This window comes from Nicotiana sylvestris, chromosome 9 (assembly GCF_000393655.2).
Source record: "Nicotiana sylvestris chromosome 9, ASM39365v2, whole genome shotgun sequence".
NCBI classification, from domain to species: Eukaryota; Viridiplantae; Streptophyta; class Magnoliopsida; order Solanales; family Solanaceae; genus Nicotiana; species Nicotiana sylvestris.
The window spans coordinates 147,205,508-147,218,973 of record NC_091065.1 but is presented as its reverse complement, the minus strand read 5'-3'; the positions used below and the strand labels follow the sequence as shown (position 1 = coordinate 147,218,973).

The 13,466-nt window shown below is 37.3% G+C and overlaps 2 protein-coding genes across 2 annotated transcripts; one reads left to right on the top strand and one right to left on the bottom strand.

Moving 5' to 3' along the window:
- The first annotated feature begins 2,306 nt into the window (after window positions 1-2,306).
- Window positions 2,307-3,274, top strand: LOC138878388 (secreted RxLR effector protein 161-like). The gene is made up of 2 exons (XM_070158061.1): window positions 2,307-2,942; window positions 3,155-3,274. Exons 1-2 carry the CDS (start codon window positions 2,307-2,309, stop codon window positions 3,272-3,274), a joined length of 756 nt encoding a protein of 251 aa, XP_070014162.1.
- Window positions 3,275-7,325: 4,051 nt separating this feature from the next.
- On the bottom strand, window positions 7,326-8,972 carry LOC104219752 (LOB domain-containing protein 11-like). The gene is made up of 2 exons (XM_009770478.2): window positions 8,239-8,972; window positions 7,326-7,431 (listed from the first exon to the last, which is right to left on the bottom strand). Exons 1-2 carry the CDS (start codon window positions 8,913-8,915, stop codon window positions 7,326-7,328), a joined length of 783 nt encoding a protein of 260 aa, XP_009768780.1. The 5' UTR covers window positions 8,916-8,972.
- Window positions 8,973-13,466: the final 4,494 nt, after the last annotated feature.

The following is a 13,466-nucleotide window of genomic DNA, read 5'->3' as shown; positions in this document are numbered from 1 at the left end:
GTGAATGTCCCTGATAACCGGCTCTGCACTCACTATGGCAACACCGGCCATTTCAAGGAAACATGTAAAGCCAGATTTCAATCCTACCAAAAAAAAAGTTTTTGCTGAAAAGGTAACTGCTGCTAAAGAACCCGGCCCCTCATCTAAAAAACGTGTGATGCCTTCTTAGACAAAAAGAACTTTGATTCAACCTTTTCCTCATTATAAGGGACTCAAAATTTTTTGGGTTCCTAAGTCTAATCCTTGATTATCTTATGTAGGAACAGTGAAAGGAAGCAGCCAAAGATGGTATATGGATAGTGGCTGCTCGAAGCATATGACTGGAAGCACTGATAATTTCCTTTCACTCAAAGCCCTGCAAGAAGGGAGTGTGTCCTTTGGCAATGGCAAAAAGGGATACATTGTGGGAGTAGGAAGAATTGTGAAATCTCTCACTCACTCAAACCCAAAAAGGAAGTAAGCACCTCAAGGCCACTTGATCTCCTTCATATGGATCTATGTGGACCTATGAGAGTGCCAAGCAGAGGAGGAAAGAAGTACATTTTAGTCATAGTAGATGACTACTCCAGGCACATGGACCTTGTTCCTCAAAACCAAAGATGAGACTTTTCCCGTATTTGATGCTTTTATGAAGAAGATACAAGTAAAGATGAGCCATAATATTGTGAGTATAAGATCTGATCATGGAACAGAATTCGACAATACAAAGTTTGATGAGTTCTATGCTGAAAATGGTATAAATCATAATTTTTCAGCTCAAAGAACACCTCAACAAAGCGGCGTTACAGAGAGGAAAAATAGGACTCTTGAAGACATGACTAGGAAAATGCTGACTGACAGTGGTGAAGTGGTGCATGATCAGCTCCCTCATGAACAAAATCATGTATGAATTGCTGAATGGGAAAAAACCTAAGCTAACACACTTAAGGACATTTGGTTGCAAATGTTTTGTCCTTAACAATGGTAAGAAAACTCTGGGAAAATTTGATGCCAAAAGTGATGAAGGAATATTTCTTGGATATTCATCACAAATCAAAGCTTACAAGGTGTATTACAAAAGCTCAGTGTGTTGAGGAAAGCATACAATGATCTTTGACGAATCACACCACCTTTTTTGGAAGAGCTACAAACAATAAGGATGATCAAGATGGAGAGCTATCAAATGTCCCTGGCGAAGTCAATGATATGGAAAATGGAAAGGCCGGCATGATGAGTCAGGTCAAGGAATTGACAATGGCATAGCTGAATCTCCAGCTGATGTAGAGGATTCTGGTCCTCAATCATGATAACTGAAGTAGAGAACAAAGTTGTGGATGTTGTGCAAGGAACCCCAGATGCTAAGCTGAGAAGCAGGACTCATGAATCACATCCAGAAGAACCTAGATCCTCTCATAATGAGATTCAGGTGTCCAACTGGAAGCATAAGAGTTCACATCCTCTTTAGAATATGACCACTCCTCTTGACTTAGGGATTCAAACTATATCAAAGTCAAGAAACTCACTTGCCTGCTCAACCTTTCTCTCTCAAATTGAGCCAAAATATTTCAAGGAAGCATTGAAAGATGCTGACTAGATCACTGCCATGCAAGATGAACTCCATCAATTCTAGAGGAACAACGTATGAAACCTGGTTCCTCGACCAGCTGATAGAATTGTATAGGAACCAGGTAGTTATTTAGAAACAAATTGGATTAGTTTGGAAACACGACAAGGAATAAGGAAACACTACTAGTTCAAGGATATAATCAAGAAGAGGGGATTGACTATGAAGAAACCTTTGCTCCAATTGTCCGAATGGAGGCCATCAGAATCCTTATTTCTTTGCATCCCATATGGAATTCAAACTATTCCAAATGGATGTCAAAAGTGCATTTCTGAATAGTTTTCTAAAAGAAAACATTTTCGTCAAACAACCTCCTGGCTTCAAATGTCATGAGCATCCTGAGCATGTTTTAAAACTTGACAAGGCTTTGTATGGGCTGAAGCAGGCTCGTCGCACATGGTATAAAAGTTTGTCCAGATTTCTCCTAGAAAATGGCTTTATAAGAGGAAAAATTGATGACACCTTATTTTTTAAGAAACGAGGGAGGAACCTGCTTATTGTGCAAGTCTATATTGACGATATCATCTTTGGTGCAACAAATGACTCTCTGTGTGAAGAATTTGCAAAGCTCATGGGAAGCGAGTTTGAGATGAGCATGATGGGGGGATTAAATTTTTTCTTAGGTCTGCAAGTTAAGAAAACTCAGAAGGGCACAATGATAAGTTAGTAGAAGTACATCAAAGAGCTTTTAAAGTGAATTAAGATGGAAAGTTCAAAGGTCACTAATACCCCTATTACCACTAAAACTCATTTGGACATGGATGAACCTGGTTCTCCTGTGAATGAGACCATGTACAGAGGTATCATTGTGTCACTCTTATATCTCACAGCAAGCAGACCAGATATCATTTTTAGTGTGAGACTGTGTGCCAGGTTTCAATCTAATCCAAAGGAGTCTCATCTGAAGGCGGCCAAGAGAATCTTGAGGTATCTCAAAGGGAAGCAGGACTTAGTTCTCTACTATCCCTTAGGAGACAATTTTGACTTGGTCAGGTATGTTGATGCTGATTATGTTGGTTATCTGGTGGATAGGAAAAGCACTTCCGGCATGGCACACTTTTTGGGATCGTGTCTAATCTCATGGGGTACAAGAAAACAAAACTCAGTGGCTATTTTAACTGCAAAATCTGAGTATGTGGTAGCTACCTCTTATTATGCTCAACTGCTATGGATCAAGCAGCAGCTAGAAGATTTTGGTGTTTTTTCTAATTTTGTGCCATTACTATGTGTCAACACCAGTACTCTCAACATGGTCAAGAATCTCGTTCATCATAAGAGAACAAAGCATGTTGATGTGCGACACCACTTCCTTAGAGTTAATGTTGAAAAAAGCTTATTTGTACGAAGTTTTGCCGTACAGAAGATCAAATTGCAAATATCTTTACCAAATCACTAAGTAGAGAGCATTTTGAAAAGAATCATTTGGCACCGGGGTTGATCAAATCAAGTTGAGGACCTGGTCCCTCAATGATTGGCTATGAAAGAAATGAATAGGTAAAATAGCTAAAAGTGTTTACTGGTGAGGTCTAACTCATTTCTATACCGTTACAGGTAGACATGCATGGCGATTACAGGGCAAACAAGAAGCTAATAGTATTACACTTTGGTAAAAGGATGCGGCTCTCATCTACAAAATCTGTCAGGGAACCTGGTTCCCTTGACACAAGTTAGTAGTCCCTTTTGTACTATCATGCACAATTTTTTAAATGGATAAAACACAACAATAAAATGTCATTTTTCAATTTTTCTTTTTGAAACCCAAGCGTACAACAATTATGAAACCATCCGCCTACCCAAAAACTCAATACCCATTCCCAACCGGTCCCTCACCCCCTTAAATTAATCCAAACGATGTCACTCTCATAACTATTCACATCTAAAGCCAAAACTTCTTTTTTTTCTCAAACAACCAAAGACTCTCTTCCTCCTTAAACCTTCACTATACTATACCATGTCTGAAAATCTCGAAGCCACAAATGTCCCAAGTCTCGTCCCCACTATGGCTTCATCTATTGAAGCACCAGTGACAGAGTCGAAGTATCCTATGCCACCCAGTACAAACACTAAACAAGATTCCCAACCACACATTATCTCTTTTCCAACCCAGTCAAGTTTTGGTTCTCATCGGACATACAAGACTTCGAACCCCAAGAGGTTTGTAGCTATGACCTCTCCTTCTGCCTCACCGGAAAAAAATGGTTGAGGGAAAAATAGTAGAAGGAGAAGAAAATCCAGAAGTCTCCAGTCTGCGAGTAGAAGAGAATCCTGAAGCGCAACAGGGTATGGTTCACAATGGTGATGAATCAGCAATGACTACATCAGACCTCGATTTGAATGTCGTCAATTCTACAAGTAATACTCTTCATGTGCCTTCTGAGTTTACTTTGGAGTTACAAGAATAAGAAGCCATAGAAAATATGCTGTCAATAGCTACTGAGGGAAGTTTGGTGGGTGGTTGTGAAGGTGTTTCTGAAACCCATGGGCCTCAGGGGGAAGGTGATAGTCTACAGGTAGAGGGTAGAGAACTAGTGCCTATAAAAAATTTGGCTCCTTAAAGTACTATTGGAGAACCACATGAGGGACATGATCCCTATGCCCAAGAGGAGCTCTATTCTTCTACTTGGGATGAAACCTCTGGTTCTCCACAAGAACCCCAGGTCAGTATTGATTCCGCTCCCTCTCCTCATTTCCATGCTGAGACACTGATAATTGTTGTTCCTGAAATGAGATCTCTGTCTGGGGAGGAGAATGAGGATAGTGAAGAAGACTATGATAATGTGGCTCTTGCAAGCTTTATTAGTGCTAGGAGTAAAAAGGCAACTCCAAAGGAGTCCACTCCTAAGAGGCCTACTACTAGGCTATAGAAGAAGGAAGCTCTTGAATCTGTTCTAAGGCAAAACAAAGAAGAAAAGAAGAAGAGGAGATTAGTGAAGGATGGAAAGTTTATGAATAAGAGGGTAGTGCCTCCAGCACTTGTTGTGGATGTTGATGATGAGGTGAATGAGGAACCTAGTTCCTTAGATCGTAAGTCCTCCAAGAAACCTTCAGTTTCGAAATCCAGGAAGGAGTCATCTGAGAGTGTGATAGAGTTTAGCAATGTTGAGGCTGAAAAGTATGGTGAGAAAGCAGTTGAGGAGTCTAGTAAGAAAGTGGTTGAGGAGTCCTTGAGAATGTGATTGAGAAATATGTGTCTAAGAAGGTGTCTAAGAAATCTGTAGACAAAGGGAAAAGTGTGAAAAGATAAGTGAAAAGAAAAGCCGGTGAGGAAACTGGTTCCTCCAAGAGGGCCAAGCTGTGTGTGGACAAGGATGCAGGAAGAGAAAACTTAAGAATCAAAAGGTGTTATGGGGCAAAAAATTTGACCCTGATATTATATACATGCCTGGTATGCGCCAACTAGTAGAAATTTGTGAATCTCAATAGTAGACACATTTTTTCATGGTAGTGTATGAGGCAGAAGTGCGCAGTTTCTATGCTGACTTTTTCACAATAGAGGATGACAACATATGCATGAAAGTGAATGGGGTTGACTTTGTGATGGATGAGAGTGTGTTGGGAACCATCTTTGGAGTGCCTACTGGCGGCATATCCTCCATTGAAGGGACTTGTTCTTCAAACTTCAGAAATGTCATTTTCAAGGATAATGTAGTACAGCACGGGGAACGGGTACATAAGAAGGTCCTCCTTCTTGTGTACCAACTGATGTTTCAAATGGTCAACAACGTTCTACTCCCACGTGCAAAAAGACTTCCATTACATCATGAGGAGACCTATTTCTAATGGAAGCATTAGATGCCCACTCCACTATAAACTTGTCTAGTTTAATAATAAAACACATGAAGAAAATGGCGTATTTTAAGGATGGTAATAATGGGTTGCTGTATGGGTTCCTACTCACCAAAGTATTTAACTACTTCAAGGTCCCCTTAGGAAAGGCTACAGTAAGTACTCGCAAGCAAACCATCTCCAAGACCAGCTTAAAAGAGTGTGAGTGCATCGATAAATGGGGAGGGGCTGGCAACACTTCCACTATCTCTCAACTAATTTACGCTCAGAATACTGCCATTAAAGAGATAAGGAAACTGAAGGAAAGGAATGCCATTCTTGAAGGTTAGCTCAGTCAGGCCCAGGAGGCACCTGGTTCCAGCAGTTCACATTCCCGACTGATAAAGGAAAATGCTGATCTGAGGAAACAGGTCGAGGACCTGAAGGAGAGGCTGCTCAACAAGCAGGTGTCAGCAAATGCTTGAATGAATGTGTTTAGTGACTGATACTCTTTTTTTGCTATTATAATTTGTGGATGATTATGTAACAACTGATACTGCTCCCTGCTTATTTTCAAAATTAATGAATATCCCGTCCTTTTGATGTACATACTTTGCTCTTATGCTCAATTTTTAGTCATGTTTGTGTGTACACATGTGGCATGAGTTAACCAGGCTACACTTATTTTTGCTTATTGCTTGTGCTTAATCATTTTATGATACCAAAAGAGGGAAATGAATTGAGGGGGAACAAGAGAGGGAACAAGTTCAAGGGAAATATAGAAAATATGCATGACACTCTGGTTCTCACGGGAAATTTCTATTACAAGTTTGTCATCATCAAAAAGGGAGAAATTAATAGGTTATGTGACCTGCTATGTTTTTATGATCTAACAAACTTTAAGAACCAGATGGGGAACCTGCTCTACATCCTCAGGTGCTCAAGAACAACAAGTGTTAAGTCGGGGACATGTCTCAACAATTCAGAGTCAAAGAAACGATAGAGGGAACAGATAGATATCAGTTCTCTCGCTGACCGTACTAAGTCACCTCCCCAAAGCTGTAAAGCTACTGCAATTGTTTCTCTGCACGCACGCAACAAGGCAAGCAGTGCAGCAGTCACTTTATGGGAATGCCTTTGTACCAAATGTGTTTGCATCATCCAAGTGACATCACTTGGGTAATATTAACATGAAACAAAGCAAAAACAAGTCACTTGCACACTCCAAAATTGAAAAAGCTTTTTCTCAGGTGTGTCAATCTTGCAAGTGACTTTCAAGGCTTTAAGAACAAAGAACAACATAACAAAGGATCAGTTTCCTGCATTGAGTCATTACATGTCCTTAGTTGTGTTGCACCTTTGATAATGTGATTTACTTGTAATTCCTACTTAGCTTAGTTAAGAAGCATTGTGTAAGAAACCGTTTGTAAAACCATAAACCTTGTGTCTATCTTGGCTAGAGTTAGTCGAGCTGTAAGCTTTGTAATAGAGTTATTACAAAGAGGCTTGTAATAGAATTACTACAAGTTAGTAAGGGATTAAGAGTTTAATTCCTAGATTACAATAGTTTGTAATCCAAAATTTGCTCAGTAGTGAAGTTGAAATCCTAAGAGTGTAGGTCGTAGTTTTTAATCCCGTGAGCTGGGAATTCTCCACAAAAAACTCCATTGTGTCATTTACTTATTGTTGTGTGCATGTATTTTGTGAAAACTAATAGAAAACCCGATTCTCTATATAGTTTGGTGGATCCTTAGTATCTATCAACATGCCATATTGCTTCCACGATCAATGTGTGCCACTGGAATATTAAGGAATTAATAACGGAGTCATTAATTAGAAGATACCTTGACGGTTTATTCATGCATGTAAAACGGAATCTCGCACATATATGAACATTAATGGAAATGATAAAAGCAAAGTTCAAAGAAGAAAAAATTGCAATAATAGCCAATTCTTGTCACAAGGTAACTCTGCTGGTTAGGCTGAGGCAAGCAGCTGCATTCCTCAGCTCATTCTGAGACAAATTCTCGAGAGATTGTGTATCCTTCCAAGATGATTCGGAGCTGCACATGATCAAAGTAAATTTTACTATTATTATTCAATATATGTTTAACAACTACCAAAATCCTTTGAATTAAATGTGATATTCTCTCTATCAAACTAAGAGCCCGTTTGGACATAAGAATTTTCATCTATTTTTTTGATAAAAGTTCACTTTTTTTCGAAATCAGTGTTTGGCTATAAAAATTTTAATTTCCACTTGAAGATAAATTTTAAAATTTTTCGAAAATTTGAAAAACTCTAAAAAGCTATTTTTTCAAAATTTCTCTCACTCACAAAAATTCAAAACAACCCAAAATTATATTCATGTCGAAACACAACTCTAATTTTCAAATCCCATTTAACTTGAATTTTTTTTCACTTTTATTTTTGAAATTTTACAATTCTTATGTAAACGCCCACTAACTTTTAAGTTGTTACTTTAAATATATATATATATATATATATATATATATATATATATATATACACTTTAGTGCAGAATTAGTAATATCGAGTTGCAAATGCGATGAAAAAAAGCAATTGTTGGAGAGACATCTCAAAATATTTAATATTCTTTGTACCCTCCTTCCAATTAATATGACACTCTTTATATATTGAGATACATTTCAAAATATTACTAATATTTTATATACATCTTTAACAACATTCAAAAAATTCACTGAACAATTCAAACTTTTAACTCATACTATTGAGATATTTTCTCTCTCAGACTAGTAACTTCTAAACTATTAGTCCGATATTTTCTTTTACTATTCATTGTGTAGTCAAATACAGTCATATAGATCAATGAAGGAATACAAAGATACCTTGAGTCACATGCTTCCTTGGTTTCAACATAAGATTGCCTATCATCAGCCATAATATTGTTGAAGGGGTTAATTAGGCACTCATATTCATGTGAAATGTCTCGTTGATGATCATCTCGAACTCCAAATCCAAATATTACATGATCTGAAGCTGCAAATGTTATTGAACTATTATGGCCAAATAAAGAATCAGAACCCAACAAATTAGTTTTTGGCCCACCTTCACTACATTCTCCTTCACTAGTGAAAAATGGACCCATTGATATACCATTAACAAAAGGTATTTCAGAAGTAACGCCGCGCTGCAAGGCTAGTTGTTGTTGTTGTTGTTCTCTGTAGAGGGCGAGTTGAGCATAGACATAATGAAGTTCTTCGAGGGCGAGTTGTAACTGTTGACGAAGGTGACAAATGTACTCCACGCAACCATAGACGGGGAATCTCTCCCACATGTCTGACTCAAAGATGATGGATTTCATGGCGTCCGCCTTCTGATCGTCGTCATCCAATTGCCTGAGGATTTTCATAATGTTGCATACACCGAAGAGCCTATGCGCGTTTTGGAACATTTTAGGCTGATTTGCTGGGAAATAAGGAGCTAACACACACTCAGAAGAACACTTTCTTCTTTGGTATTTGCATGCAGCACAAGCAGGACTTGTCCCACCTTTGACTGTCATTTTTCAACTTTTCCAAGTCATATATTGTTACTTATAACTAATACTCAAAAAATGATAGTACTAGTATTTGTTAATTCTAAATAATTTTGATTTCTACTTCTTAAGTTGCTATAGTAAATGAGTTTCTTCTAGTGGTATTGCTATATATGGAGAGTAAACAAGAAAGACGCATGAATCAGTTGGGATCTAGCAAAGACTAAGTAATAAGTAACTATTTGAAAATTCCGATTGTAATGGGATTTTGATATTGAACGTTGAACAGTAAAAAGAGTCGTACGTACGCACGTACACAGAGAATTGAAAATATTATCACTTTTAAAATATGACAAATCCCAGTTTAGTTTTTCAGTCTAAATATTTTTATATTATCGATGTATCTTAACCTATAATAATAGAATATTAGTTACTATTTTTATCACGTTAATAATCAAATAATTTTGTTATATAGATTTACTTATAATTACTTGATAGGCGATCTGATTGAGTATATACTCTTATAATAATGAGTTTAAGTTTTATGCATTATGTGTGATAGTAGTTCATACATAATAGTAGTTAATATATTAGAAGGTTGGTACTTGGGGTGGATGTATTGTATTACAGACGGGTTCAATTGAACCCATAACTTTCGGCAGGGAGCTAGAATCTACATTAAAAATTCAATAAAATTTTAAAAATAGTAGATATGAACCCATAACTTTAAAAATATAATGAGTTCAATGCTAAAAACTTTAAATGAACACGTAAGGTTTAAATCCTGGATATGTCTCTGGTTGATACTATTTTTTTCGAGTTATCGCTTAAAGATCATAAGGGTTTACCTATAATTACGGTATAAATGACCCGATTAATTAAATAAATTTTATATTGTCAATGATCAAACTTATATTTTCTATGATAAACCTTGGTAACCTAATCAAAATGATAATTAATTGTTATAGTAAGTTAAACTAGTTAGGTGTATATGCTACCTAAAAACTTTTAAACAGTCAGTGTACATTACTTTAAATCCCAAAACAAATTAGTGACGGGTCGTTTGTGATTCATTATATACATATATTGTTCATGTGTGATGGCAACGGTAGAAGGATAGATCCCCGACGTGCATGTATTCCTTTTCAAAAGACTCTATGGTGGCTCAGATAATATTTGACTATTTTAGTCCAAATGAATTATGACTGAATTTGAGGATTAATTCATTCCCTTCTCACCGTGGAATCTGTTATACTTGAGAATTCTCTCGACCCACGTTTGTAGAAACATTCTTACTCCCTCCGATTCACAATAAGTAACCAATTTGTTTTTTTATTTTGGTTCAAAATAAGTGTCCAGTTATATAATCAAGAAAGAATTCAATTTGTTTTTACAAAATAACCCCTATGTACATATCCCTAAAAAGTTTTCTTACTCCTCACATTAAATGTTTAATTAGGGATAGTTTAGTCATAGCAGATATTTTGTATAGAATTTAGTATTTTCTTAATAGGCGTGTTAAAAGCAAATTGGACACTTATTGTAAGTATTATTTTAAACCGTACTAATTAATAGTAAGACTGTTAGGTGTTGACTGTTTCGAAGATACTTTAAGAAGATGCATGATTTGTAGAATAATTGAAATATTGTAAGGGGTCGTTTGGTAGCCCATTAGGGAAAAAGTTATTCATGTATTAGGGGTAATTGTTTAACCAAAAATCTGAGTCTTTGGTCAAGGCTAAAAAGAAATTCGGGTTACTGATAATCAGGAGACGAAAACAAAATACTTTTGAGAATGATGGTAAAGCAGTAAATAGTTTTGTATTTCAGTAAGATCCCAATAATATTTCGTATACTTACAGATGGTGAGTTCTTCTCCTTTTATAGCAAATCCTAGGAGAAGAGGTAATGTCTTTGTCTTAATGAGGCAATTATGAGCAATAAATGACATTAAAAGAAACGTTACACAATCATTTCCTTTTAAAACAAATATTCTAACGTATTTGATATTTAATGCTATATTTAAACTCTTTTACGTCATCAGATTCGTATCTTCAACTTCTTCCGATCTTCGGTCTTTAGATGACTTGGATAGGTACGAGACTCGTACCTATTTTAGTAACGGTCCGCACCAATGTTGCTTTCTTTTTCCCTTATCCGTTGTCACCCGTGCCTCTTGGCTATTTATTGTGTTTTGACCGTTTGACCAGTCCACGTGTCATGCCACGTCACCTACAATGTGAATTCAGTTTTTTCCCAATACAGATAGTCCCCCCACTTTCCATTTATTTATCAAGTAAATAATTGGGAAGTGGATTTTCATAAAATGGGAATTTTTGCCGTAATTAATATTATGACAAATACTGACGCTTCAATTGTCCCTTCCATTTAATGCTTTACATACGTGTCACCTTCTGATTGATTCTGCAATTCTACCCCCTTTTTCGAGACTTCTTCATTCACACTATTCACGAAATGATAGTTGCCTTTATTATAGGCTTTCCTTCATTGCACTTCTAAGTTTGACGGTTGTCATTATAAGCATTTTTAACCCTCTTTCGTTTACCCTCTTCTTCATAGATCTTCAACAAGCAATTTCTTACTTACTTGTATTTTCTCTCCCTTTTAGTACATCCTTCTTCAACAATGTCATCTCCAAACCCTAACCCTAGAAAGTTCCAATTCTTGATCACTTCCCCAATGCCCCTACAAGACATAGGAGAGGCAGAGGAGGTAGGCTTCGGAGCTTGGGCCTAGGGTCCGCTCGTGATGGTTTATCTTGTCCTGCTTCTTCTTCTCCTAATATCGAGAGTTCTATTCCGAAGGCCCCTTCTTCTAAAGGTAAAGAAATCCTTGATTCTTCTCAAGAACCTTTAGTCGATGAAATTGTTCCCAGTGATTTGTCTTTTGGGAGTGATAGAACGTCTCTTCAAAGGCAAATTGCAAATTTAGAAAAAGCTGACACTTATCCTTCATTAGTAACCGAGCTTACAATCCCTACCATCAGAAGGGATTGTAACTGGAGCAATAGTCTACGAATGTCAATTCCTTCCCCAAATCAAAGAATTTCTTCCTTTAGAAATGGTTATTCTTTCGTTTATACTTACCCATTTACTTTGGGTTTTAATCATCCGGTTGACCCAGTCATTATTAACTTTTGTCGTTTCTTTAAAATCTGTTTGGCCCAAGTCGGTCCCCTAGTGTGGAGAGCAGTGGCTTATCTGAGATACTTATCTACCAAAGCCAATGTTGACTTCACTCTTTCTCACCTTATTCATTTATACCATCCCAATTTAATGCGCCATGGGGTTTTTACCTTAACTGCAAGAAGCAAAAAGGTTTCGGTAAATCCTGAAGATGACAGGGATCGTGGATGGTACACCCGTTACGTTGCTGTATGTACGGTGGACTTGCTTGGTGAAACAAATATTCCCTTCCCAGAGTAGTGGAATTTTGCACGTAAATTTCCTTTTATTTACCACACCTATTTTTGAGAATTCTGATTCTTTTTCTCACTTCGTCTCTTTTTGGTTTTTTGTAGCAACCATGGAAGATGTGGAACTTATTCCTAACTTCCGTGGTTGGGTAGATTCAATTTTGAAGATTGCTCCTAAGGATCAAAGAACTTGGAAATCAATTTCTTCTTTACATGGCTGGAAGGTGAAAACACATGGTATGTCCCTTTTTACACGTTTTTTTTTTCTTACATGCCAAGCACCTTTTTCTCAATGTTGATTATATATCCTTATTTTGATCAGGATTTGGTGTTAGAGGAATGACAGCTGAAGTAGCTATGACCATTCGCATGTCTGCTAATGCTGCACTTGATTTGAACAAAGTTCGAGCTTCGCTTCCCAAAAGGAAAGCTATAGGAGAAATTTTTGAGAATGAGGAAGAGGAAGATACCTCTTTAATTGCCAGTCCAAGAGTTAGGAGACGAGTCATTAATAGTGATGAAATTGAGGATACCCCTGCTCAAACTTCGTCCACCGAGCCTGTTTTGACTCATTCTGACGAGGACACCATGCCAAAAGATACTAATGAATTAACTCAACGTCTTTTTGATAGTGGTTTTGAGAGTGGCGAGCCCGGCCCTGTTTTTGATGAAGCTCCTCTCTCCTCATTCGTTCCTATTTCCTCCATTCCTTTGCCAGTTTCAATTGGACCTGCTTCCGTTCCTGTGTCAGTTTCTTCATCTTCTCCTTCCATCCCTTCTTTGACTCTTATGGCTCCTACTGCTGTGCTTTCCTTTTCTACTACTCATCCTTCTATGGCTCCTCCTCCCTTCGTTCAGCATACAAAGGGGGGTTCTAGCAGTAGAATCATGGCTATGAGAAGTGTTACTCTTGAAGTTCCTGCCAACCATAGCCTTTTGAGAAAGAATGGTAGAGCTGATGTTTGGCTCGAACCTCTAATCAGTGATATTGAGAAGAAGAAGATGGAGAGCCACAGTTGCCTGACTCTGATGAATGACATAGTTCATTCTATTTTGAAGGTATTTTTCCTTTACCAACAAGTTTTTTATTTTCGATCTACAAATCCTCATTTCTATGAGTTGTCTCTATAGGCTAACCTTAT